General features: G+C 37.7%; 2 protein-coding genes across 2 annotated transcripts; one reads left to right on the forward strand and one right to left on the reverse strand.

Annotated features, from left to right (window-relative positions):
* Window positions 1–9,302: 9,302 nt before the first annotated feature.
* urahb (urate (5-hydroxyiso-) hydrolase b) lies at window positions 9,303–11,469 on the forward strand. Its single transcript, XM_052544182.1, has 5 exons — window positions 9,303–9,383; window positions 9,539–9,598; window positions 9,820–9,969; window positions 10,922–11,057; window positions 11,150–11,469. Exons 3-5 carry the CDS (start codon window positions 9,830–9,832, stop codon window positions 11,237–11,239), a joined length of 366 nt encoding a protein of 121 aa, XP_052400142.1. The 5' UTR covers window positions 9,303–9,383; window positions 9,539–9,598; window positions 9,820–9,829; the 3' UTR covers window positions 11,240–11,469.
* Window positions 11,470–13,031: 1,562 nt separating this feature from the next.
* LOC127947139 (lipopolysaccharide-binding protein-like) lies at window positions 13,032–24,393 on the reverse strand. The gene is made up of 14 exons (XM_052544131.1): window positions 24,330–24,393; window positions 24,123–24,236; window positions 18,594–18,734; window positions 17,196–17,259; window positions 17,044–17,110; window positions 16,845–16,927; window positions 16,531–16,710; window positions 16,231–16,290; window positions 15,919–16,086; window positions 13,741–13,808; window positions 13,637–13,670; window positions 13,475–13,538; window positions 13,297–13,388; window positions 13,032–13,175 (listed from the first exon to the last, which is right to left on the reverse strand). The coding sequence occupies exons 1-14, from the start codon at window positions 24,380–24,382 to the stop codon at window positions 13,122–13,124; spliced, it is 1,242 nt and encodes a 413-aa protein (XP_052400091.1). The 5' UTR covers window positions 24,383–24,393; the 3' UTR covers window positions 13,032–13,121.
* Between the last annotated feature and the right edge of the window lie 2,394 nt (window positions 24,394–26,787).

Raw genomic sequence — 26,787 nt, forward strand, 5'->3', positions numbered from 1 at the left:
TGCTCCAGACGCGTCAAGCTGTGATGCTCGTGTGGGAAACTGAAGTTTGAGTCCAGTCTGCTTTGTGTCTCAGTTTCTCTGTGCTATAATGTCCCATATTTTAGTCATGAAAAGAATCAAAATAGGTAGGATGGACAACAAAGTGCTATTAATACCACATTCTTAAATATTTATAATTTTTTATTTGTGTTGGTTTATGCATGGGGCTTTGAAAACATTATTTTTAGGAAAAGTTTATGTTTAATGACTCTAAAAAATATATATTATATAATCATTATAATCATTAACTTTTTTGAAATGCTGTACCACATGACGTTACCTTGATCACAGTATGTACAGTATGTATTTATATATATATAACAGTTATTTTTAATTATAATAAGATAAGTTATAAAAATAAGTCATTATAATAAAAATCTGTGGTATTTTAGCATCAATTAATGTAGCTTTTTAGCTTTTATTTTTATGTTTTCATTTTAGATTTAGTTAAGGTTTCAGTAATTTTCTTGTGTTCTTGGCCATTTTTAGTTTATATATATATATAATATTTTTTTGTTAACTGATAATAATAATAATAATAATAATAATAGTGGATCTGATTTTTTACTTTTCATATTTTCTTTTTTTCAGTAAACTTTAGTTAAGTCTGGGATAATTTTGTTGTTTTTGTAATTTTTAGTGTGTCAAGACAAACTAAAATAATAATAATAATAATAATAATAATTCGTCAGCCAATCAGAGTGAGAGACGGAAGGGAAAAAATCGCATGAGATGAGACAGACGCAACTTCTCTCTGCCAAAACCTTTCTTTTACTGTCTATGGCCAAAACCTAAAGCTGGACGCAAGGGAAGTGCACAAACATCCAAATCGTTATCATATCCCGGAGTGGCAGCCGGTGAGAACTTTAACTTTGATTCAGTAAATGAAGAAACTGATGCTTGTGTAGCGAGAGACCGATTCAGTCTGTGACGCAGCAACTGTTTGTGTTTGGCAGATAAATATTTCGTGATTTTAACTGTCCATTACGAGACTGTGAATGCTAATTGTAGTTTTGTATTGTGAATATTAATGGTATTGAGTTACTGGTGTATTTATATGTATATCTTTATTTGTATTTCAATTTAATCGCGGGAGAAAATGACAACGAAATGTCAATTATTTCTTCAGTTTGCACGTGATTAAACAGATCGCTAAAATGACGTGATTAATCTGATTTTACATGCACACGTAGTTATTTCAAGGATTCAAGTTGATTTTCTGTACAGTGTATGGTGCAGATTATTATATCATATAACTATATTGTACTCAAAACAGTTTATTAAGCTCGTTAACAATATAATTTGACAATATATAATTATATATATATCAATATAATTGGAATATAATTTGAAAGTGCTTCATGTCAAAAGACGACAGCAGATGTTTAATAAGCTTTATTTACAGTTCATTTACATATGTTGTGTTTTTTTTTCTCTTCTGTTTAAAGGTTTTTCACTTCTACTTAATTGATGAAAAATAAAAGAAGAGTGGAATCCAGTTAAGGCCTCCGTTGATGATGTGTTCGTCCCTGTCAAGTGGAGAAATTGTGCACAAAAACAAATAATTTGACTGTGTGTGTGTGTGTGAGAGAGAGAGATATGACACATACTGTATGAGAAATGTTGTTTTTACAACTATCTGAAATAAAACTTTTGAATGGTTTAAAAAAAAAACCAAGCTCATTTATTTATTTATTTGAGCAATTTAATTAAAGAATTGTAATATTTAATAACTGAACAATTCTGCTGTAATCTGCAGAACTCAGTGTGGGCCTGCTCATGGCTTTACCTCTGTCTGCTCCCGTCTCTTTCCCTGATGCTAGCCTCTTTTCCTGATTACATGCTCCATCACGCTCTTGACACCAGCAGCAGATTTCTCCCAATCTCTCATCTCCTGATATCTCTCTCCAGTCACAAACCTCTAGGCCTCAGGGCATAATGGGAAAACTCTCCTATTTCATAGACCCTGCTAATCTTTAAATAAAAGCGCAGAAATTTTTGAAAAAGCTCTTTGTTGCCAAGTTTTGCCGGAGACGTTCGCAGCATGTCGAGGATGTGACAGAGCGGATAAAGCTGGAGACGGAGAGTGATCAGTAAAGTGCCATGCCGCTAATGTATGTATCATGCAGAGGCTGCGGCTGGCATGCATGATTAGCTGTGATGTTCTTCAGTCACGGAACAGGAAGTAGGTCAGGGCCTGCCAATAATAAACCATGCCTTGTGAATCAGAATTCAGAGTGAAAGAAAATCTTTTTAGAGAACTTACTATATCTTTCAGTTCATTCATCTGGTTTTTATTTTCAGGGATGTCGATTATCAACACGTTCCGATGTCTGTGACGACCATACCGTGTGACTTCGCCTCTTTTCGACGGACGTGTTCCTCTCCCTCTTTTTCTACCGCAGGCCTGCGGCGAAGCAGAGAAAAAGCTCAGCGCAGACACAAGTCCAGGAGCAGAGCAACCCAGCGTAAGATGCACTGACATCTCTCAAAGCTCAAGATGTAGAAAGACCTCGAGAAATCGAGATTTAAGTTTTAACGTATGCAACTTTTAGCATGTGTACAATTAAAATGAAAACCTTTGTATGAAAAATGGACTGAATATAGTAATGGCAATCTTGCATTAAGGGGAATGTCCAAAAAAAAAAAAGAAATTTGAATTTGATAATTGATAGCAAATCATTGTTTTGCTGCGCTGCATAACAGTTATGATTCTAACTTCCTGTTTTGATGGGAAATCCACGGTGTCTACACTTTGTGCAGCTGTTGCGATGTGACATGGCAAAATCAATTAAATTGGGTATAACCACTAATACCCCATTTTCATAACTTCGGCTAATTTTCTGGCAAAGTTCCCTCATGGTTATAAACAAACGTCAATCGATGTTCATTATTTTGTCTTTAGAAATATTCTTAAAACAGAGAAACATTATTTTTACAGTTTTCATGCAATGTTTTTCTGAATATATATATAATTTTTTTTTTTAATTGTAACATGAAACATTTCAGAATGTTAAGATTAATGTTCCCATAATATTTGCTAAAATATAAAATTAAATGTTTTTATAACCGATGTTAAAATGGGCATTTTGAATGTTCAGAAAACATTCAGAAATTACAGGGAATGTTAGCAAAACATTGGTAGAACATATTGTCCAGTGCAGTTTGGAAACCTGTCTGGAAACAATTGTAATTTTTCTCTTTGACAGTATGTTTTACAAACAACACACTTTAAAATGCAGACAGCCTCAAGCTGTTACAATGGCGCGATACGTGACAGCGGTCAAACCCCATTGTCGAAACATGTTTGTCCAGCCAGTCCAGTTGGGAAACCTGTTTGGAAACAATTTTTATATTATATTATACAATTTTATAGTTGTTACAGTTTGTTTTAGAAATTACAAATTTTAAAATGTAGACATTCTCAAGCAGTTTTTGCGCCGTGTAATGCAACACAACAACAGTCTAACCCAATGTAGACACATTTTTGTCCAACCAATGACAGGGAAACCTGTTTGGAAACAATTAATTTCAGTTTGTTATAGTTTGTTTTATGAATTACACATTGTGAAATGTAGCCTCAAGCTGTTTTAGTTCAAAACAACGCAACTGTCACGCCCGGTGTAGAAACAGTGTAAAAGTAGTCACACTGCCGAAATTTCTGCAAAAATTTGCAGGCATAATAGTTTCATTGTCTACTGTAAATAATGTAGCAATTTATGCTTTCAAATCAACACATATTTCTGTCAGTCGAACTGAAAATGAGTGCAAAAGGGAATTTTTTTGTCCTCACATGGACCTCGGGATTATGCAGAATTAAACTGGCAGTATGTTTGTAGCAAGCTGCCTGAGCAGTTTTAAGGTAACTCTATCGCCCCCTTGAGTACAGGAGTTTTTGTAGAAAGGCAAAATTGCAATGATTTGGCCAAACGTTCATATTTGCATTTGCATCTTATAATAAATATTAGGATCTCTTGTACAGCATTTTGTACCCTTGGATGGTGTTTTGGTGAATGTTGCTCATATAACTGTGTTTTTTGTGAGCGTGTATGTCTACGTGCGTCCATGCACCTCTGCTGTCGAACTCCAGATGGTTTCTTCATTAAAATCCTCCCTCCACTATAGAACTACTCCCTCAGTAATCAAACCTAGCCTATCACCAAAAGCAATTATACCAAATTAATAGTGCATAACCAATAAGAAGCGTTTATAGTGCTTTATTACAAGCCCTAATAGTTTTTACTGCCAGCAGATCACAGTAGAATGAGTTTGCCTTTGTAGCTGGGAGGTCAAACCGCTTTTTAATGGTTGGTGCTGAGCAGGAATGGGGTTTTTTTTATCCAGCTGGGATTGGAGGGGTGTTTGAGTGGTATTATCATGCTGCGGAAAAGAGGTCCAAGCTAAGTTTCCATCATTAGAGACATTAGATTAGAAGAGTTGCTTATATCGGGGCATCCTCATTTCTATTTTGAGAACCCTACAATTAAACTTTTTAAAGTTTTTGTATATTGTTTTTTATGCTGTGCTATGTTTAAAATGGTGAAAGCACTCAAACTGTGGCTCAACCAATGAGGTGAGTTTGGGCAGGGGCTACATGGTTCTCCAGCCAATGGTAAATGGGGGGTGGGGAAGAAAAGACCAGTAGGGAAACATGTTCGGAAACAGTTATGTTTTGCATTTTGTTTTGTGCTGCTACTTATCATAAAAAATCCACTTTAAGCTATTTTTGCGGGGAATAGCATATGTGCTAACTGCTAGGCTACATCTCATATGTCTTTGCATCTATATTTAAAGCTGCAGTGTGTAATTTCTTCTCCACTGGTGGTGGCAAATAGAAATGCAATATGTTTGGCAATACTGTCCCAACCAGTGGCATTAGTTAGTTGCTAGTGTCGCTGAATATAACATTAATGCTGGCTATCCTCCTCCTCTCTGCAGTAAGAATGGAGGAGCTGGTGTGCATTAAGAAGGAACTGACCGTGATTAAATCACAGATAGATGAGCTGCTGGACAGCCTGGAGCGGATGGACCCTCAAAGCCATGAGCTGTCCGGTAAAACACTCATTCTTCATCATTAGATGCACCTTGTAAAGGTGGATCATGAACCAGGCCAGTGGGGTCTCATATTTGTGATATTATTTGTCATTATTTGGACACTATGTCTCACATTTTAGAGGAAGCGGCGCCTCTAAAGGGGGTGGAGCCTCAGGGCCTTGGTTGCATTTCTGTCCTTGATCTTCAGTTTTATGTAATTTAGAGTGTGTGTGTGTGTGTGTGTGTGTGTGTGTGTGTGTGTGTGTGTGTGTGTGCGTGTGTGTGTGTGCGTGTGTGTGTGTGTGTGAATTTCAGGAGACGGTGTGGCGTTCTCTCCGCTCCATGGCTCTGTAAGCAGTGCAGACGATTCATCTGGTAACTCTCCTCCCCTGAGGACAGACAGAGATGCACAGAGCCCAGAGACAGCAGACAGCAGTGATGAAAACAGACAGCATGTAAACACACACACACACACACACACACACACAGTGGCTGAAGCTCAACTCCCATGCAAACACTTAGAAACACTTAGTAGTCATGAGACCAGATTAAATCAGTTATACCCGTAAATTAAGTCTGCATTTGCACAAATTATCATAGTTAAAGAAATTGTGACTACAATTGTAGTTAAAAATTAATTAATAAATGACTTTTATTATTATTATTATTATTATTATTATTAGCTTTGGTACTATTTCCACAAGCTCACAGCAACAGAGCTTTATGAAAGGCTGTTACTGTGAATGAAACATTTATAAAAATTAAACACTTTTTTTGTAGTGAAAAGGAAACTTCGTGGTTATGTGTATTGTAATAAGACAAGTGAAAATATGCTGAGATATTTGAAAGACATGCACTTTTGATGATCTATTGTGAAATTAGTACTAAGTGTTTTGAAAATACACACCTTACTCGTGAAAATAGTATCTAAGCAGAAACAAAACTGTAATATATATATATATATATATATATATATATATATATATATATATACATTTGAAACCAGATATTTACATACACTTCAGAAAAAAAAACTGAAAAACTTTTATTTCTTTACTGTTATACATTAAATCAGAGTAAACTTATTCTGTTTTAGATCAATAAATATTTTTTAAAAATTCATCGAGCGAGGGAGAACTTTTATGTATTTTCAACAAAGTCAGAAGTATACATACACTAAGTTTAATGTGTCTTTAAACAAAGAGAAAACTCCAGATGATACCATCCTGAGTTTAAGAAGCTTCTGATAGGTTAATTGATTCCAGTGGAGTTAATTGGTGGCGCACCTGTGGATGCATATAAAGGCACACCTGAAACACAGAGCCTCTTTCTTTGACATCATGAGAAAATCAAGAGAAATCAACCAAGACATCAGGAAAAGAAGTGTGGACCTCCTTAGGTGCAATTTCCAGATGCCTGAAGGTCCCACGTTCATCTGTTCAGACAATAATACACAAGTATAAAAAACATGGGAATGTACAACCATCATAACGCTCAGGAAGGAGACGGATTCTGAGTCCCAGAGAGGAACGTTTTTGGTGCGAACTGTGCGAATCAACCCCAGGACAACAGCAAAAGACCTTGTGAAGATGATAGCTTAAACTGGTAAGACTGTGTCATTATCCACAGTAAAACGAGTCCTGGACCACCATGAGCTGAAAGGTTACTCTGGGAGGAGAAAACCATTACTTCAAAACAAACATAATTTGCAACTGCACATGGGGACAAAATCTTCATTTCTGGAGACATGTCCTGTGGTCTGATGAAACAAGAATTGAACTGTTCGGCCATAATGATAAACGGTATATTTGGAGGAAAAAGGGTGAAGCTTTGAAGCCTCAGAACAGCATCCCAACCGTGAAGTATGGGGCTGTAGTATAATGCTGTGGGGCTGCTTTGCTGCAGAAGGGACTGGTGCACTTCACAAAATGGATGGCATCATGAAAAAAAGAAAATTTTGTGGATATATTGAATCAACATCTGAAGACATCCGCTAGGAAGTTAAAGCTTGGGCGCAAATGGGTCTTCCAAATGGACAGTGACCCCAAGCAGTGGCTTAAGGACAACAAAGTCAAGGTATTGGAGTGGCCATCACAAAGCCCTGATCTCAATCCCATAGACAATTTGTGGGCGGCACTGAAAAGGCGAGTGTGGGCAAGAAGGCCTACAAACCTGACCCAGTTACACCAGTTCTGTGGAGGAGGAGTGGGCCGAAATCCCAGCAAACTATTGTAGAAAGCTTGTGGAAGGATACCCAAAACATTTGGCCAAAGTGAAACAGTTTCGGGGCAATTCTACCAAATACTAAGGAAGTGTACGTATACTTCTGTTTTTGATGAAAATGATAAATACATAAAAGTTCTCCCTCGCTCCATTCTGTCATTTAACAAATGCAAAATGTTAATATTTATTGATCTAAAACAGAAAAAGTTCACTCTGATTTAATGTATGACAGTAAAGAAATGAAGCTTTTTGTACTTTCTTTTCTATTTAATAGGAAAAATATAATTCTTATGATTAAAAAAATGAAAAGACGGTTTCTTGACGTGTTTATTGAGACTCACAAAGTAACAATATAAACCGTAATTATGGTTTTAGTGTGAACTGTATGATGTACCATGGTACATTTCTGTTATTGTGATGGATTTTAAAACAGGCTTAAACACCAAACTTGTATTTTGAACTAAAACATCTTGAAACAAAATTTCAGGATATACAAAAATTGTATAATGCTATAAAAAAAGTAAATATTTGATGTTTGAGGGTCTCTTTAAGAATCTATTTAATTCTTATTTATTCATCCGTTTCTAGGTTAATTCCTATGAATCAGATTTGCTCTACATGTAAACGCAGGTTTCAGGTAAGCTGGAACCTGTAACTTCTCTTGCTTGTTTTTGTTTTATTTAATAAACCACTGAACTGTTCCCTCGCCCCTAAATGTTCTGGTGCTCTCTCTCCGTTTCAGAGTTCAGATACCAAGTTTTTTTTGGCAAAGTCACAGGATCTCGTTTTAAAGAAGAGCACCAGGCAGAGAAACAATATCTCCAGATCCGTTCATGTTTCATCATGTGAACTGAACATCAATCCAGTTTGAATCCAGTTGTGGAGCAGCTGTCTAAACAGACCAGAACAAACAGAACTGTGCGTCGTCAAACGCTGCTGATGATGATGATTTCAGGAGTTATTTGATTGACCACGAGCTGTTTTTTCATTATTTCAGTCAATACTGATAAGACTGAGATCAGGATAACATTAAAGGATACCAACCACACACACATACACAAACTATAATAAATTAATCATTTTATGGTTCTACACAACATTTGTCAACTGATATGGGTTATTAAATTGCTGATGCTCAACTGATAGACCCTGATATATATAAAAAAAAGGTAAATTGTGTATATTTATGAGTCATATCTGAGACTTAAGATTTAAACTGAAATGTACATAAACTCTTATGTGAACCCAAATGTCAACAAAACTCACAAAATGTATAATAATTATTCATACAGTAATTCATAATTTTGGAATTAACACCATCTACCTCTGTCACCAACTAGACATAGTTTATGTAAATATCTCCTCATTAACAGCCCTGGCCAGTTTAGTGTTAAGACTAGATTTACTGGTTTTGTTGTTGTTTTTAATTTAGTAAAGTCCAAGTTTTTTTTCAATAAGGCATAAAATAGTTAAGTGGTTTTCTGCTGCATGCTTGTGTTTTTTGTTGTTATATATTAATGTGATTATGTCAATTATTATGGAATGCTGTTTTGTTTTTATCGTTCGTTGCACTGAATGTATTCGCCAACAGAAATAAAAATACATGCGTATCCAGTGTATTGCTACAGAGGCTCAAACTGTTTTTGTCCAATTATATTTTTAATGACAGAATTTTGATCAAAGTGTTAAAACTCATTATCCGTACACTCATCAGCGTTTTAAATCAACTTCAATTTTTAATGACATTTTAACTCTTTACTACTTGATAACTAATGATCTGTAAAGCATTACATAATCTAATGATGTTAGTTAATGTTCTCAATCAAAGAAAACTGATTTCGTTTTTTAATAACAATAATAATAATAATGGTGGTCTCTGAATCTGTAAACCATTGCTCTACATGATTCAATCCCGTCCTGTTGTGTCATTCTGACTTAACAGTAACCTTAGTGTATTATTATCCTTATGTTTTTCCTCTCGTGTAAAAAACCAAATCAAACAAGTCACTAGAGTTCAAAGTCCGTCTGCCCTCAAACAGCAGTTCAGCTCGGTTCGTCCCTGTTTCTTGTGTGTAAGAGACTTCAAGGTAGGATTGTAGATTGTAGTCTTTGTTTTACAGTACTTTATATTCTTAAGATCTGTGATACTAAAAGGTTTTTAAGAGCTGTTGGGTTAAATATTAACCCTGTGTGCTTCCGCTGGTTTGTTTTGCTGATTAACTCAATGAAACTAATCAAACAGTGACGAGTCCGGATCGTCCTCATATAAACAGATCCTCAGATCACTCTGACTTCATCACAGGTAAGACACTAATATCTTCTTAAACATCTTTTAATAGTTCAGTTAGAAGCTGGTAGCGTTAATGTTCAACAAAATATTAATGTTGACAGGAGTCTGTATTTCTATAATGGACTAGTAATGTTTTGAATCATCCTTTAGTAAATTAATCCTTTCTGACTTTAAGAATCTCTTTTTTTTTTGGATACCTCTCTTTAAAACCTGAGTTTCTCTGTGTATTTTAGGTTTACAGCCATGGGTTCTTCAGTGAAAAGCAGCAGTCCCTTCACTACACATGTGCTGAACACTGGGGACGGGGTCCCAGCGGTTAGGATGGCCCTCAGTCTGCACCGCCTGGACCCCCGCACGGCCATCTGGAACCTCATTACCATCGGGTGGGTAGATGGATATGATTTAAAGATCAAGCTGGTCATTTTGGATGTTTTTGAACATTGTACACCTCGACCAAGTCTGAAACAGTAACACTAGGTGCATTTACAAGGACACTTTTTGCTTCCATCCGAATGAATTCATTCTGATTGACGAATCCGAACGTAGTGTTTACATGAACAGTAAATAAAGTGATCGGGTTGATGTGCGTGTTTACATGTCACAGGCTTCTGATCGGATTTACTCTTTTGACATGCGCACACTGCACAGAGTTTCCCGCTGCTGATTTAAAAAGCACACGTTATATTTATCTACTTCGGGTCCTATGCGACGATCAGCACATGAACTGTTGTGCTGCTTAACTTTACTTTAGCAACAAACAAAATAAAGTAGTAAAAGTGCCTGTTCCCGCATTCAAAACGAGTCGTCTGTTGATGAGAGTCTTAAACGAGGACTGGTGGGACGTTGTTCCATGCTCGTTCCGTGCGGCATATTTCTACGTCACTGCGCATGCGTGGTACTTTCCAGTTTCGGTTTTCAATCCGATCAAATGTTCACATGTCCTCCCGCTCGGATTACAAAAGGGATTATCCACCCTTTACAATCCGATTGAAATTTTAGTCGGATCGAACCGATTCAATCTGATTGACGTGTTTACATGTGACATTTTTATTCTGATTGTGCTTCTAGTCCCATTACGATCGGATTATGTAAAGCGGCTACTGATTAAAGTGGGACTATCTGTTTAGCCAACCAATGAGAGATTCGTATTTTATTTGATTTTGTTATTTATTTTTTTCAGAAAATCTGATTGAAAATCGTATTGCTCTTTTTGATTATATTATTTACTACAGCCACTGAATAGTCATACAATTAATAGATACAAAAGTGTGTGGTTTATGAATCCATTGAAAAATGTTATGTTAAACAGCCTAGAATGTGTCATGATGATTTCAGGAACACAGATGAGGACGGACGCTGTCCAGGACTAATAACCAGCGATGCCTTCACTCCGGGGATGTACAAGGTCCGCTTCGAGACGGGCCAGTACTGGGAGAGTTTGGGACTGTCCAGCTTTTACCCGTATGTTGAGGTTTGTAATAGAAGAGAGATTGTATGTATGTAGTCTGAATGTTAGGTATGACAGAGAAATGTGACTGAACGCTTTATTTCTTCTTCATGTAGATTGTCTTCAGTGTGAGTGATGCTGATCAGAGCTGTCATGTGCCGCTGCTGGTCAGCAGATACTCATTCAGCACCTACAGAGGGAGCTAGTGAGCAGACTACAGCACAGAAACACTGGCTTCAGCATCTGTCAAGACATCCTCAAAGAGATGAGATTCACATTGTTATGGGTCCGAGAAATCACCTCAAGCAGCCGCTTTCAACTTTATCACCCCACCACAATTTTCTGAATGTTGTCATGTTGTTGTTTGTTCATTTTTCTTCAGAGTGATCAATATATATATATGAATACAGAATAAAATTCCATTCATATATCTGTATGTTTATCAAAGTTTTGGATTTACTCGTAGTCTTAAAGACTAGGTCACAACAGGTCTTTAAGCAGGGATGTGATTTGTTTTCTTTTTTTATGTTTATACAGATTTCCACATTTTCTGACCTGAAAAAGTATGAAAAAAATGCTGCTTTTAAAATACATGTGATACATTAAGACAAGACCAAAATATACTATAAAACTAAAACCTCACTTCATTTTCATCAGCAAAAAAAGAGGACTGATAAAATGAGGATGAGGATACAAAATACTGTATTTCTAACCTGATTAAAACAAAACAGGATAAGGACTAAAAATGATTTAAAAAATTACTTATAAGGACATGTGACACAATAACACTAATAAATATAAGTATTCCATAAATCAAAATATTGTGTTCAAGCTCACTCATTTTTTATTTTTTTTGTCATTATTTTTTATGTAAAATAGCTAAAGCCTGCTCAAAAAGTCTAAATGTTGACTGCATGAGTTAATTAGCATATTCATTACATCATGCCATATTTGCATTCTGACCTAGCGTCATTGACCTTTCCATTTATTTGCTTCTCTGCTATTTCTGTACTTTTTTGCACTGTGTTAAACATATTTCCTCAAATATTTAATACAATTCAAATTAAATAAAAAAGCATTTTATTTAATTATTGGTGACTTTAGATTAAGATATCAAAGGATAAGAATACATATGCAGACTGATCTGGATATTAATTTAGCTTTTGATAAAAGTACTCTGCAACCACATTAAACCTCTTAATAGTTTTACCAAAAACTGAACTGAAGTTGAAATAATTATGCTGGAAAATTAGGAAAATTAGTAAGAAACAGAACCGATTCAACCGGATTCATTCTTAGCCCTGAAACATCTGAAAACCCTCTTCTGGAGTTCACTGCTTTAGCGATTTCATTCATGCCTTTCAAATGTAAAGGTGGTGTCATCTGCAAACTGACACGACTTAAACTCTTTCCTCAAAGCTGTGGCCAAAATGCAGGGTGCAAGAGAAAGTAATACTGTGCAAAATCTGCTCAATGCCATTTTCGTTACTGTCAGAGCGTCATGATTGGTTGAATGGTAAGCTGGCATCTGATTGGCTGAAGAGTATCATGACCCGTGTGAGAGTAGAGCTGGTTGATATGCAGATGTGCAGACATTAATAATCAGCACTGGGTCTTATTAATTGGGAGTTGTTAGTGTGAGCGTTTAGACTCGATGTCAATGTATGCACGCGTGCCACTTGATCCACAAATGCACATCTTCCTTGTTGCAAGCGCAAATTCTGATACACTAATGCACTAATGCAAAATAAAACATCTGTATTCACAGATATGTTTCTATTCGTACCAACCGCTGCACATTCATGTAATTCTGAATCTGATGGTCACAAGTTAACAGACATTTGGTTGTGAATAGTAAGACACATTTGTAACATTTATCAAGTTCGTGGATAGTTGAGACTATTTTAACTTTCCAATGTTTGCATACAGGAATACATTTATAAACGACAAGAAACAAATGAATGCAGTTAAAGGGGAAATATTGCCCCATGTATTTATTTATGCAAATTTCAAAACATGATATTTGTAGAGGCAAATGCATTGGATCGCTTTAAATCACCTTTACAAACATATTTTCCCTCCGGGGTGCTAAGATGAGGTGTTTTCTCCGAACTGAATATCTGCTCCAATCAACACGTAATCCTGTACAAGAAACAAGTTGAAAATGCACTTATGGATACAGGGTCTCTCTAAATGTTACGAGCCACTCATATCTCATAAAAAGTAATTATAAAATATCACAATCATGAAAACGTGAGCTTACTTTAAGAACCTTAACTTGAGGGTTTATGACGTGTACCTTCCCAATATAGGATCCTAATAAACCAGGAAGTTGAAAACCTTTGGCTAAGTGAGCTGAGAAGGGTTGATGAGATTATGAGTTAATAACATGTTCATCTTCTAAAACTACATCATCATTCGTTATAGCGAAAAACTCTAACCTTTAATAATGGGAAACACAATGTCGTGCATGATCACGGTCAGGAAATCGTTTTTTTTAAACTGCTGATTAGAATTATTGTTCAGGTGAGACTTGATCTTATTTATTTATTAGTATTTCTTTTTAAACACACTTTTAATAATGACTTCCTTTTGATTCGTACCTTAAATGGTTTGCCATTCATACTCCCTTCGATTCTGTTCAAGAGAATATACAGTTACCATTATTGTCTTTTTGAGAAGCTTATCACACTACACAAATACTCACTTCTCAAGGGTTAAATCGAATACCAGAACACCCTTTTCTACTGTTATTTTAACACTGGCAACGCTTTCCTGTTGGTCGAAAGAAGATGCAAAAGTTATTGAAATACAGTATTGTTCAAAATAATAGCAGTACAATGTGACTAACCAGAATAATCAAGGTTTTTAGTATATTTTTTATTGCTACGTGGCAAACAAGTTACCAGTAGGTTCAGTAGATTGTCAGAAAACAAACAAGACCCAGCATTAATGATATGCACGCTCTTAAGGCTGTGCAATTGGGCAATTAGTTGAAAGGGGTGTGTTCAAAAAAATAGCAGTGTCTACCTTTGACTGTACAAACTCAAAACTATTTTGTACAAACATTTTTTTTTTTCTGGGATTTAGCAATCCTGTGAATCACTAAACTAATATTTAGTTGTATGACCACAGTTTTTTAAAACTGCTTGACATCTGTGTGGCATGGAGTCAACCAACTTGTGGCACCTCTCAGCTGTTATTCCACTCCATGATTCTTTAACAACATTCCACAATTCATTCACATTTCTTGGTTTTGCTTCAGAAACAGCATTTTTGATATCACCCCACAAGTTCTCAATTGGATTAAGGTCTGGAGATTGGGCTGGCCACTCCATAACATTAATTTTGTTGGTTTGGAACCAAGACTTTGCCCGTTTACTAGTGTGTTTTGGGTCATTGTCTTGTTGAAACAACCATTTCAAGGGCATGTCCTCTTCAGCATAGGGCAACATGACCTCTTCAAGTATTTTATAATATGCAAACTGATCCATGATCCCTGGTATGCGATAAATAGGCCCAACACCATAGTAGGAGAAACATGCCCATATCATGATGCTTGCACCTCCATGCTTCACTGTCTTCACTGTGTACTGTGGCTTGAATTCAGAGTTTGGGGGTCGTCTCACAAACTGCCTGTGGCCCTTGGACCCAAAAAGAACAATTTTACTCTCATCAGTCCACAAAATGTTCCTCCATTTCTCTTTTGGCCAGTTGATGTGTTCTTTGGCAAATTGTAACCTCTTCTGCACATGCCTTTTTTTTAACAGAGGGACTTTGCGGGGGATTCTTGAAAATAGATTAGCTTCACACAGACGTCTTCTAACTCTCACAGTACTTACAGGTAACTCCAGACTGTCTTTGATCATCCTGGAGGTGATCATTGGCTGAGCCTTTGCCATTCTGGTTATTCTTCTATCCATTTTGATGGTTGTCTTCCGTTTTCTTCCACGTCTCTCTGGTTTTGCTCTCCATTTTAAGGCATTGGAGATCATTTTAGCTGAACAGCCTATCATTTTTTGCACCTCTTTATAGGTTTTCCCCTCTCTAATCAACTTTTTAATCAAAGTACGCTGTTCTTCTGAACAATGTCTTGAACGACCCATTTTCCTCAGCTTTCAAATGCATGTTCAACAAGTGTTGGCTTCATCCTTAAATAGGGGCCACCTGATTCACACCTGTTTCTTCACAAAATTGATGACCTCAGTGATTGAATGCCACACTGCTATTTTTTTGAACACACCCCTTTCAACTAATTGCCCAATTGCACAGCCTTAAGAGCGTGTATATCATGAATGCTGGGTCTCATTTGTTTTCTGAGAATCTACTGAACCTACTGGTAACTTGTTTGCCACGTAGCAATAAAAAAATATAAGAAAAACCTTGTTTATTCTGGTTAGTCACATTGTACTGCTATTATTTTGAACAATACTGTATATGCCACAAGCCAATACTAACTGAATTCACACAAAATGAGTCTGTATAGCCTTGGTTCTTAGTATGGTGTGTTACTTCCTTAATGATCAATGATTCTTGTTTGTCTCTTGTCGCAGTGAAGCTGCTCATTGTTAATAAGAAAGTTGATTCTTCCCAGCAGTGGCTATAATATGTTCAGATTCAGCTCTGACACTTATAACAATTGAAAAAAAATAATAGTGTATGTGATTATTACAAACATTCATTTGCTGCAAACATTCATTGATGCTCAATAGGATAACACATTATATTAAGAACCAAGAAGATAAAAACCTTTCAAGATGATCTGTCTAATGTTCCAAAATAACAGATACTGAACAGTGGGTGTGTGTAAATGGGGTATGCGAAATTAACCTCAAGTCTATAAATGCACCTCAGCTGAATCATTTGTCTCTCCTCAGTGACTCACCAGATCGAGGACAAAGAGTTTATGCGGTGTGTCGTCAGATTGGACATCATAAGCTGTCACTTTACTCTGGAGCTGAAGAATCACATGATCTTGTTCAAATTTAATGATGGGCTCCTTCACTGTTTTTACCTTCAGATCCAGCTTCAGATCAGGGTGTGTTTCGGAAATCTGAAAGAATTATTGCAGTCAGGTTATTGCATTTGGTGTTTTGTTTCTTTCATACAAAGAATATGAACAAGTCATCTTCATTGTTAAGTTTATATTTTGTGTTGTGTGTGGAATTATTTGAATAAAATGGCAACATTTTCATACTTGAGGAATGAATGCTCCAAATGTTGTGGTGCTGAGACGAATTGGAGAAACAGAAGGCACCTGTATCAAAAAAAAGCTGTCACTGTTTATTATAGTTATAGTCCTCAACTTATTAATAAGTAAAAGCGAGATGAAAAAAACAGAAGATAAAATGACGATTACACACAGTAAAATAATGCAATCATATATATTCATCCCTTTACATTTGTAAACTGTAATTCATGCAGCCACTTCAATTCAATCTAAAGTGACTATACTTGCACTTCTTAAAACTGACAGCTTGTGTCATTTTAAACTCACCATTTCATCAGTGATTCTGATGTTAGACACGTTCGTTTTGTGGAGCACCATGAATGCTGAGTTGATGGTGAAGGCAGATACTGCAATGTAGAACATGTTGGTGGTGCTCTGGGAAGCCAATGAGAAAGCTGGGGGAGGGGAGGGGGTTTCTATGTGTTGTTGGGTGTTGTTGAATACACCCTAAAATTGTGACAAACATCCAAACTCAGCTGTAAAAAAATATATTTTGGCAAAGAATTTGTCATGTATGTTAGAGTAATGTGTCCATTTCTGCGTGATGCTTTAGATTTAATTCAACCATTTTCCATTTTTACCTTTAATCCCATCTCAATGCTGTTAGCAGAGATGTCAGCAGACATCAGAGAGTAGTCAAACTCAGCATATTCACTTACTGTGGCTATAATTTAAGGGTCACAACAAAAAGAACATATGATTTTGGATGTCATAAATGTTGTCATGGAAGAATTTTCATTCTCATTGCAGTCGTTGGTTAATAGTGTTTAATCATAGCACCTTTTAATGTGTAACACCATAGCTGCTTGTTTAAATCATTAAGGTGCGTTTTCAATGCCGGACAGATCTGAAACAACCAATTATATTGAAATAAGATGGATATTTGGCATTGATTTCTTTTGTAAACAGGGAATGTTCAGCAAATGTCTTACCTTTCTCTTCAAATAGATGTCCAACAATTTTTTAATCTGAGAAATACCAATATTAACAATCGCTCTGTCAATAGAAATAAAATTGTAGCAAAATCAAAATCTTAGTTCTCATGAGCACAGAAATTAGCTGTAAGCTAATACTAATACAGACACAAACCAGAACATTTATATTAGGGTACAACAGGGCTAAAGGTGCCCTGGGGTAAAACACACCTTTGATATCATTTTCATCTAAACCAGTAGAAAAAATTTGGCTTCCAAAACATCCACTTTTCAAGATGCATGTGTATATTTGTCTGATCCTTGACACGATCGCGCGCAGCAGTGCAAAGTTGATTCTGTGCTTACTTGATCTAATATTTGTTTTTGTTTTTTTAAATGTAGTAGATTTAAATAGCACATGGGAATTGCTGAAATGAATGCATATCTTTTGAGACAAAGGTCTTCGCTCAGATAATTAAAGCAGTTAAATAACAGTTTTTTAAATTACAGTTTTTAAATAATGAAAAAATATGTAAAAATATGATATTTGGTGTAAAAAGTGCCCCTGCTGTTGGGTCTAAAGGGCACAGTAATTAGCATGACAATTAATAGATGGCTGACTTTTCCATTTGTGTACATGACATGAGGTAAATATCATATATTATGTTGAGTGTCCATATTTGACATAATCACCATGATTAAAATGAAACACTTATATTAAAAAAAAAATTATATCAATCATATCTTATCATATAATAAATTAACATTTGTTGTTAAAATGTATGTATTATATTATATTATATTATATTATATTATAATATATTGAATTATAATTGGATCTCCTTTAATACTTTCAGAATCTTTACTTTAAAACGATTTTCTTTCTGTATTTTAAAATTTATTTTTATATAAACATTTTAATGACAGAATATTATAAAAAAAAGAAAACAAAGTATTTTTTTTTCAAAATAAGCAGAAAAATAGTACAAACTTTGCTAAAGTGATTGTTTTGAACAAGTAATTATTTTAGCCGAAGTATTCGTATCAATACTGTGGCCCTTTGTACCCCATGTGTGGTACATTACCCCATGGGGTTAAAGGCCACCTCATACAGTTATACGATTTTTAAACAAAAACAACTTGAATGATTTATTTACACACAAAAATATGTTGCTCCATTAATGTTCAATAATGGCCTTTAGCCCTGTTGTACCCTGTTACATATGGATAATTTGGAGTAATATTGGTTGCTTAATAATGCATAATTTGCTGTCACTATAGTTGTACTACTTGTAACATGTGTAACTATGCCACTTTAAAATAGTTAATATTGTTTTTAAACATAGGCTACCAATCCTGTATTAGCAAGTTATTAGCTAGCTCCTATTTGTGATGTGGTGCGCTAAACATTGTTACCGATCCTGAAGTTCATAACTTTCAGCTTTTAGAGAACATTCATCCATGCTGAGTATTGGATAGCCAGTTTCATCACTTTTGATTGCAACAGTGGCACTAATGGAAAGGGTTTTCACAAGCACTTCAGATAATGTGACTGGTCTGTGGAACAGCAAAGAGATCAGAGCATTATTTAACCTCCCAAAAAATAATAAAAAAATAAAATAAATAACTTGACCAATGACTTCTTTAACCAGGTATGGTACCGTACTTAATAATTTAATTCATGGAAATATTATGTAATAATAATTAAATAATATTACATTTAAAAATAATAAAAGTCCATTCAAATTCTTGGGGTCTAATTTTAGGCAGACCCTTATAAACAAAAATGTGGTGACAAGTCAAACCACTTTGGTTCTTCTATCCTTCTGTCTAACTGATGTAATACATCTCTACATATTGTTGTCTTCTGTTGTCATGCAAATTCTATAGTTGATTTTAGTATTGTTATTTTTGCATTGTTGTAGTAAATTAAAATGCAAAAACTTTTTGCTTTGGTCACCCATATACATGTATAAAAATGTAACCAGGTATAGTATGCTTCAGTCCATTGTTTTGACCCTGTCTTGTTTACTTCTCTTTGGATTATCCTAATAAACCCTACTGCAATTGGATCTCTCGTTCCCTGTGTTTCACTGGGTCTCGTCACAGAAGGACTCCATAAATGTCGAGATCCAGCAGTGTGGGACTTCATTCCCGTTCCCCAGCCAGTATGGTGGAGCGGAGGGCTAAATATTTAAAATTGACCACCCTCCGCCAAGAGGGCAATGAGGTGGGTGCCATGGCACAGGTGTTCTAGTCCCTGGCTGAGGGGATGGGATATAATGATGCGGCCCTTAAAGACACTTTCAATACCGGGCTGGATGACCCGGTTCCTCAAATTGAAATGAAGCAGTTGGACACCTATAATATCTGGGAGTTTGTTTTTTTTACTTACGACATCGATCTCCGTGGAATACCCCAGCCACACCTGTCTCTCCCGGTGGGATGGCCGATTCTAGACCGGGGGCTACAGACAGGAGGACCGCCAGCCCAGCGCCACTGCACAAGATGGCCGCCAGCCCAGCGTCACAGCACAAGGTGGTCGCCAGCCTAGTGCCACGATCCAAGATGGCCGCCAGCCCAGCGCCACAGCACAAGATGGCCGCCAGCCCAGCTTCAAGATGGCCGCCGGTCCAGAGTCATGGCACAACATGGCTGCTTGTCCAGCGCCTCTGCACAGGATGACAGCCACAGTTGACCTTCCAAAGTCAGGTCAGGTTCCCGTTGACCATCCAGAGTTGAGTCAGGTTCCCGTTGACCCTCCTGAGTCGAGTCAGGTTCCCGTTGGCCCTACAGAGTCGAGTCAGGTTCCCGTTGACCCTCCAGAGTCGAGTCAGGTTCCCGTTGACCCTCCAGAGTCGAGTCAGGTTCCTGTTGACCCTCCAGAGTCGAGTCAGGTTCCCATGGAACCTCCAGATTTGAGTCAGGTGCTCAGTAACCCTCCAGAGTCAGGGTTAGTCACCGTTGACCCTCCAGAGTCAGGGCTAGTCACAGTTGACCTTCCAGAGTCAGGGCTTGTCACCATTGACCTTCCAGAGTCAGGGCTAGTCACTGTTGACCTTCCAGAGTCAGGGCTAGTCACCGTTAACCTTCCAGTGTCAAGTCAAGTCACCGTTGACACTCCAGAGTCAGGGCAAGTTACTGTTGACACTCCGGAGTCAAGTCAAGTCACCGGTGATATTCATGGACAAAGGCAAGTCACCAATGATCTTCATGGGCAAAGTCCACTTACCATTGATCTTCATGGGCAAGGGCAAGTCACCAATGATCTTCATGGGCAAAGTCCAGTCACCAATGATTTTCATGGGCAAAGGTAAGTCACCATTGATCTTCATGAACAAATGCAAGTCACCAATGGTCTTAATGAGCAGAGTCAGGTCACTAATGATCTTCATGAGCAGAGCAGAGTCATGTCAGCATTGATCTTCTTGAATCCAGTCTAAACACCATGTAATTACCAGAGTCTTTCCACGTCTCGGTTGAACTACCAGAGCCTCTCCACACCTCTGCTAAACTACCAGAGCCTCTCCACGCCTCTGCTGAACTACCAGAGCCTCTCCACGTCTCTGCTGAACTACTAGAGCTTCTCCTCATCTCGGCTGAACTACCAGAGTCTCTCCTCGCCTATGCGGAACTTCCAGAGGCTCGTCACATCTCAGTCGAACTTTCTGAGCGCTCGACTGATCCTGTCGTGGCCACCCTTATCTTGTTCATGTTCTCTGTTTCAGACTTGCTTAACCAGACTTGCTTCCCTGTGTCATTGATCCCACTGTGGTGGTCTTCTGTGCCGCCCTGATGGGCTTCTGTCCTGACCGCACGGATGTGGTGGTATTCTGCGCCGACTTGATGGGCTTCTGTCTCGACAGCATGGATGTGGTGGTCTTCTGCGCCGCCCTGGTGGGTTTCTGTCTTGACCGCACGGATTTGGTGGTCTTCTGCGCCGCCCTGGTAGGCTTCTGTCTCGACCGCACAGATGTGGTGGTCTTCTGCGCCGCCCTGGTGGGCTTCTGTCTCGACTGCAGGTCTCCAATTCCACCTTGCTCCTCTCTGGATTCTTGCCCTGTTGGTTCGGCCCTGGGGACTGAACGTTATGTCCTTCCTGGGCTTGTGTTTTGTTGTTGTTTTGTTTTTTTGTTTTTGCTCCTCTTCTGTTTCCATCTATGGACCTGGCCCTCCGTCCCTCCCCCTGATCCTCCGCCGTTCCACCTCCCTCCTGGGTTCCTTGTCTTTGTCTTTTTCTCTGTTTCCCTCTATAGACCTGGCCCTCCATCCCTCCCCCTGATCCTCCACCAGTCCACCTCCCTCCTGGGCTCTTTGTTTTGTGTTTGCACTTCTTGTCTCTGTTTCCCCATTTTACCTGGTCCTCTTGTCTCTGTTTCCCCATTTTTCCTGGCCCTCCGTCCCTCCCCCTGGCCCTCTGCCACTCCACCACTCTCCTGGTCTCTGTGTTCCTGGGTCTCTTCTTGGGTTCGGGTGGAGCATCTGGTAGCTGCTCCGTGGAAGAGGGGGTAATGTCACGCTGTCTGGTCTCTGTTTCCCTGGGTGTCCACTAGTGGTCTCACTTCCCCTTAGGCACCTCAACGTAGGCACTACTATTCCCACAAGCCTTGTCCCTTCATCACAGTAATTGCACTCCTGTTAATTGCACAAGGTGCCTTCACTTATTAGTCATTATCCTCCCTATATTTACCATTCTTTACCGGTTTGTCTTCATGGAGTCCTTTCCTTCCGTTACCCAGTCTTCTAGTCTTCCGAGTTATTCGTATTCTGAGTTCCTGTTCCCGTTCCTGTTCCCTTTCCTGTTCCTTCGTTGTTTGTTTGTTAGGATAGATTTCTTTTTTTGACCCTGGCTTGTTTACTTATCTTTGGATTATCCTAATAAACCCTACTTTTGCTTTAATTACTGCCTCAATTCGGCGTGGCATGGAGGTGATCAGTTTGTGGCACTGAGGTGGTATGGAAACCCAGGTTTCTTTGACAGTGGCCTTCAGCTCATCTGCATTGTTTGGTCTCCTGTTCTCATTTTCCTCTTGACAATACCCCATAGATTCTCTCTGGGGTTCAGGTCTGGTGAGTTTACTGGCCAGTCGAGCACACCAACACCATGGTCATTTAACCAACTTCTGGTGCTTTTGGCAGTGTGAGCAGGTGCCAAATCCTGCTGGAAAATGGAATCGCTTCAAAAAGCTGGTCAGCAGAAGGAAGCAGGAAGTGCTCCAAAAGGTTCTTGGTAAACGGGTGCAGTGACTTTGGTTTTTAAAAACACAATGGACCAACACCAGCAGACGACATTGCACCCCCAATCATCACAGACTGTGGAAACTGGAAACACTGGACTTCAAGCAACTTGGGGTATGAGCTTCTCCACCCTTCCACCAGACTCTAGGACCTTGGTTTCCAGATGAAATACAAAACTTGCTCTCATCTTATAAATGTGCAATATCCTTAAATTACTTTGTTAACCCTCCATCCTAGAACATTCCTGCATCTCACTCAATCATATTCCATTATAATTTATAGCACAATTGTTTATATATTTATTTGCCAATTTGTAATTCTATTTTTTTTTTTTTTGTCTGTGTGTTGTTGTCTCTGTGTACTGGAAGCTTATGTCACTAAAACAAATTCCTTGTATGGGCAAGCATACTTGGCAGTAAAGCTCTTTCTGATTCTAATTCTGATCTAAAAAGAGGACTTTGGACCACTGGGCAACAGTCCATTTCTTCTTCTCTTTAGCCCAGGTAAGACACCTCTGATGTTGTCTGCGGCTCAGGAGTGGCTTAACAAGAGGAATACGACAACTTTAGCCAAATCTCTTGACACGTCTGTGTGTGGTGGCTCTTGATGCCTTTACCCCAGCCTCAGTCCATTCCTTGTGAAGTTCACTCAAATTCTTGAATCGATTTTGCTTGACAATCCTCATAAGGCTGTGGTTCTCTCGGTTGGTTGTGTATCTTTTTCTTCCACACTTTTTCCTTTCACTCAACTTTCTGTTAACATGCTTGGATACAGCACTCTGTGAACATCCAGCTTCTTTGGCAATGAATGTTTGTGGCTTACCCTCCTTGTGAAGGGTGTCAATGATTGTCAGATCAGCAGTCTTCCCCATGATTGTGTAACCTAGTGAACCAAACTACAAGACCATTTTGAAGGCTCAGGAAACCTTTGTGGGTGTTTTGAGTTGATTAGCTGATTGGCATGTCACCATATTCTAATTTGTTGAGATAGTGGGTTTTTGTTAATGTGAGCCAGATCATCACAATTAAAAGAACCAAAGATTTATATACACACACACACACACACACACACACACACACACAACGATCAGACATAACATTATGACCACTGACAGATTAAGTGAATAACACTGATTATCTCTTCATCACGACACCTGTTTGTGGATGGGATATGTTAAGAGGTAAGTGAACATTTTGTCCTCAAAGTTGATGTGTTTAAAGCAGAAAAAGAAAAAAAAAATCAAAAGGTGTCAGAATATACAGTGCATCCCAGTTTGTTGCCTATGGGACTAGATAGGCACAGGTCAGGGTGCTCATTGCTGACCCCTGTACACCGCAGAAAGTGCCAACAGTGGACATGTGAGCATCAGAACTGGACCACAGAGCAATAGAAGAAGGTGGCCTGGTCTGATGAATCAGACTTCCTTTAACATCACATAGATGGCTGGTTGCGTGTGTGTGGCTATGGGAAAGAAGGCAAGCCGGCGGAGGCAGTGTGATGCTGTGGGCAATGTCCTGCTGGGAAACCTAGGGTCCTGCATCCTTGTGGATGTTACTTAGACATGTAGCACCTAAGCATTGTTGCAGGCCATGTAAACCCTTTCATGGAAACAATATTCCCTGGTGGCTTTGGCCTCTTTCAGTCTCAAACTAAAACTCAAACTATCCTCCTCAGCATGCGTTAAGAAAATATAAATATTATACATACCCAAATATCATGATTCCAGACACATAAAGGTTGGGGATTTGAACTGCTATACTGATTCCAGTTCCAGAAACAAAATTCTGCTTTGACTTAAAATCATCAAATTTTATCTTCATTCTGTCAAGAATAAAAAATATTAGAGATTAACAAAGCATATGGCTTAATTTGAAAATCAGTTACATTTGGACACTGTTGGAACACTGGTCTCACCCTTTAAAACTATACTCAACCTCTTCTGTACCAGTTTGATCTTTATTTTCCATATTTTGGAGCACCTGCTTAATACCATTGGTTACAGCTGTCAAAACAAAACAAACACACAAACTTTTGTATTGTATAAGCTTCAAGGTTTATTATGCCATGAAAGAAAAAAAAACCCATCAGAGATGAGAATTTACAATGAAAATGCATTATCTCTGTGATTAATGAATAAAATATTACTAAGATTTTGTTCTATAACATCACTGTAATGAAGTCACGTTAGTCACTGTTTAAAAGCCAGATAATGATGGTCAGTCACAAAAGTGTTTACTTACAAAGCTCCCAAAGAAGTGCAAAAATAGCACTGACAGACCTAGAGTCTCCATTTATACTCATGAAAGATTTTAATAGTCAGAATTTTTAATAGAGCAGTAATCACTGAAACACAAGGAATTAGCAATTAAGATTTTATAGAGAACAATCCCCTATGTTTACGAAATGATGGATCAAATACTTATTTACTCCCAGGGTATGGGACATACTAAAAATTTATCTGTCAAGCCGATATATTTTTAGACCTCTCATGGAAAGTTTGGCATGGACTTAGAGGAAGTGACTACGTTCCAATTATTATAACCATATATAACCATAAAAATCCTCTGTTATGAAAGATATGTCTAGATGCTATTAAGAACTTCACAGAAATGCTTATATGATAGCCAGGAGTGACATAATGGAGGGTGCCAATGGAAGCAAGTATTAGGGATTCTATCATAGAGGACTCAAAGTAGCACTAAGTGGTAAACACCAAGAATAGTTAGACACACTGGCAACACAAGAGGGAAAGGAAGCACGATATAAAGAGAGAAGAGAACATGAGCAGCACGTGAGCACACTTAGACAAATGAGGACTTTACAAGGACTAAACAAAGGGACGTAGTCTTAATTCAAAATTAAATATTAATAAATCCACCTCTGATAATCCCAGGTTGCTATGATCAGGTTTGTTTATGCATTAAACTTTTGGCCATGAGAAACATTTGTTGTTGGCACGACTTCACATCACGTGGCCACAACATTTTATCATGTGTTAATTAGTTCGACTTTTTGGTGCATTGGGCTTTTTTTTTTTTTTTTCATCTACCATCATGAAAATAATTTAATTATACTTTAAAAGTTACAATCGTTCAATGAATCACTGGCCAGTTCAGCTGATCAGCCGTAAAACAGTTATTCTGTCAAACATTCTCTATGAATATAACTATTAATTCATTTTAAGCTACATATTTCCCTTACATTCATACCACAATTACTTTTCCCAGCTGTTCACCATATTGGGCATACATTTCCTCACTTTCAGAATTAAATTATTGCTGTCATTTTCAGATTTTAGGCCATTTGCCATATCTGATTCCAGTTGACCATTCTTTATGTGTTATAAATATGAATTGTTATATTGTAACAATATATAGTAGATTGGTGTCTTACCATAATCAAGTCCCCTTTGAGTTATTGAGACTTTCACTCCAGGTTGGTTACCTGTAATCACTGGGACCAGAATCAACACAACCAGAGCACACAGCATCATTTCCTCACAGACCTATGAGAGAGATACATGGGTATTTGCTAAGACAAAATAACCCTGAGACACATGCAATCTGCCCCAGTCTAACTTCTGTCTAATTAATCTTGAAAGCAGCTAAATATAAATTATTTTGCATTTCACCATGAGACATTGTTTTGATATAAGGGCAAAGACAGGTGTAAAAAAAGGCTCAATCAATCAATCAATCAATCAATCAGGAGAATTCCTGCTCAATCATTTTAAGTCAAAATGTATCCTTCTATCCCAGAGAATCAAGCAATGGCAAATATTAGTGGGGCTACTAGTGGGGTACTTAAGTAGGCTTTTTGAGTATCTATACTATACTTGAGTATTTTTTCTGCAAACTTGCTACTTCAACTTCACTACATTTGAAAGACAAATAATCATACTTTTTACTCCGCTATATTTATATTAAGGTCCCCAAGCAGAAAGTCGTCTTTCCAGTGTGTGCATTTTCAAAATCCATCCTGCGATCTGCCAGGAGCTTCCAGGTGCTTTAAAGACCCAACTGTACTGTATGTGATGCCATACGTAGGCCAAGATCAAAGATCTTAAAAGATAATTGGCATATAGGGTAAATAAAAATTACCTACACCTTGATCTGCTGTACATGACAAAGAAAATGTATAGTTTTAAATTTGTGTGAACTCACAATGCAAATGGTAGGCTAATATATCCGCCAAAAATGGCTGCTTTTACCATATAAAAAACCTTACTACTCAGGCCTACTGGTAAATTGCTGCTAAAAACTGGTCAAGGAAGTATATAAATCTGAACATTATTTTATTGTCAAAATACTGCACATAAATACTTTTTTCTTTTTTTTTTCTTTTTTGCAAACAAATGATCAAGAAGTAGGTT

The sequence above is a fragment of the Carassius gibelio genome, chromosome A25 (genome assembly GCF_023724105.1).
Source record: "Carassius gibelio isolate Cgi1373 ecotype wild population from Czech Republic chromosome A25, carGib1.2-hapl.c, whole genome shotgun sequence".
Lineage (NCBI taxonomy): Eukaryota > Metazoa > Chordata > Actinopteri > Cypriniformes > Cyprinidae > Carassius > Carassius gibelio.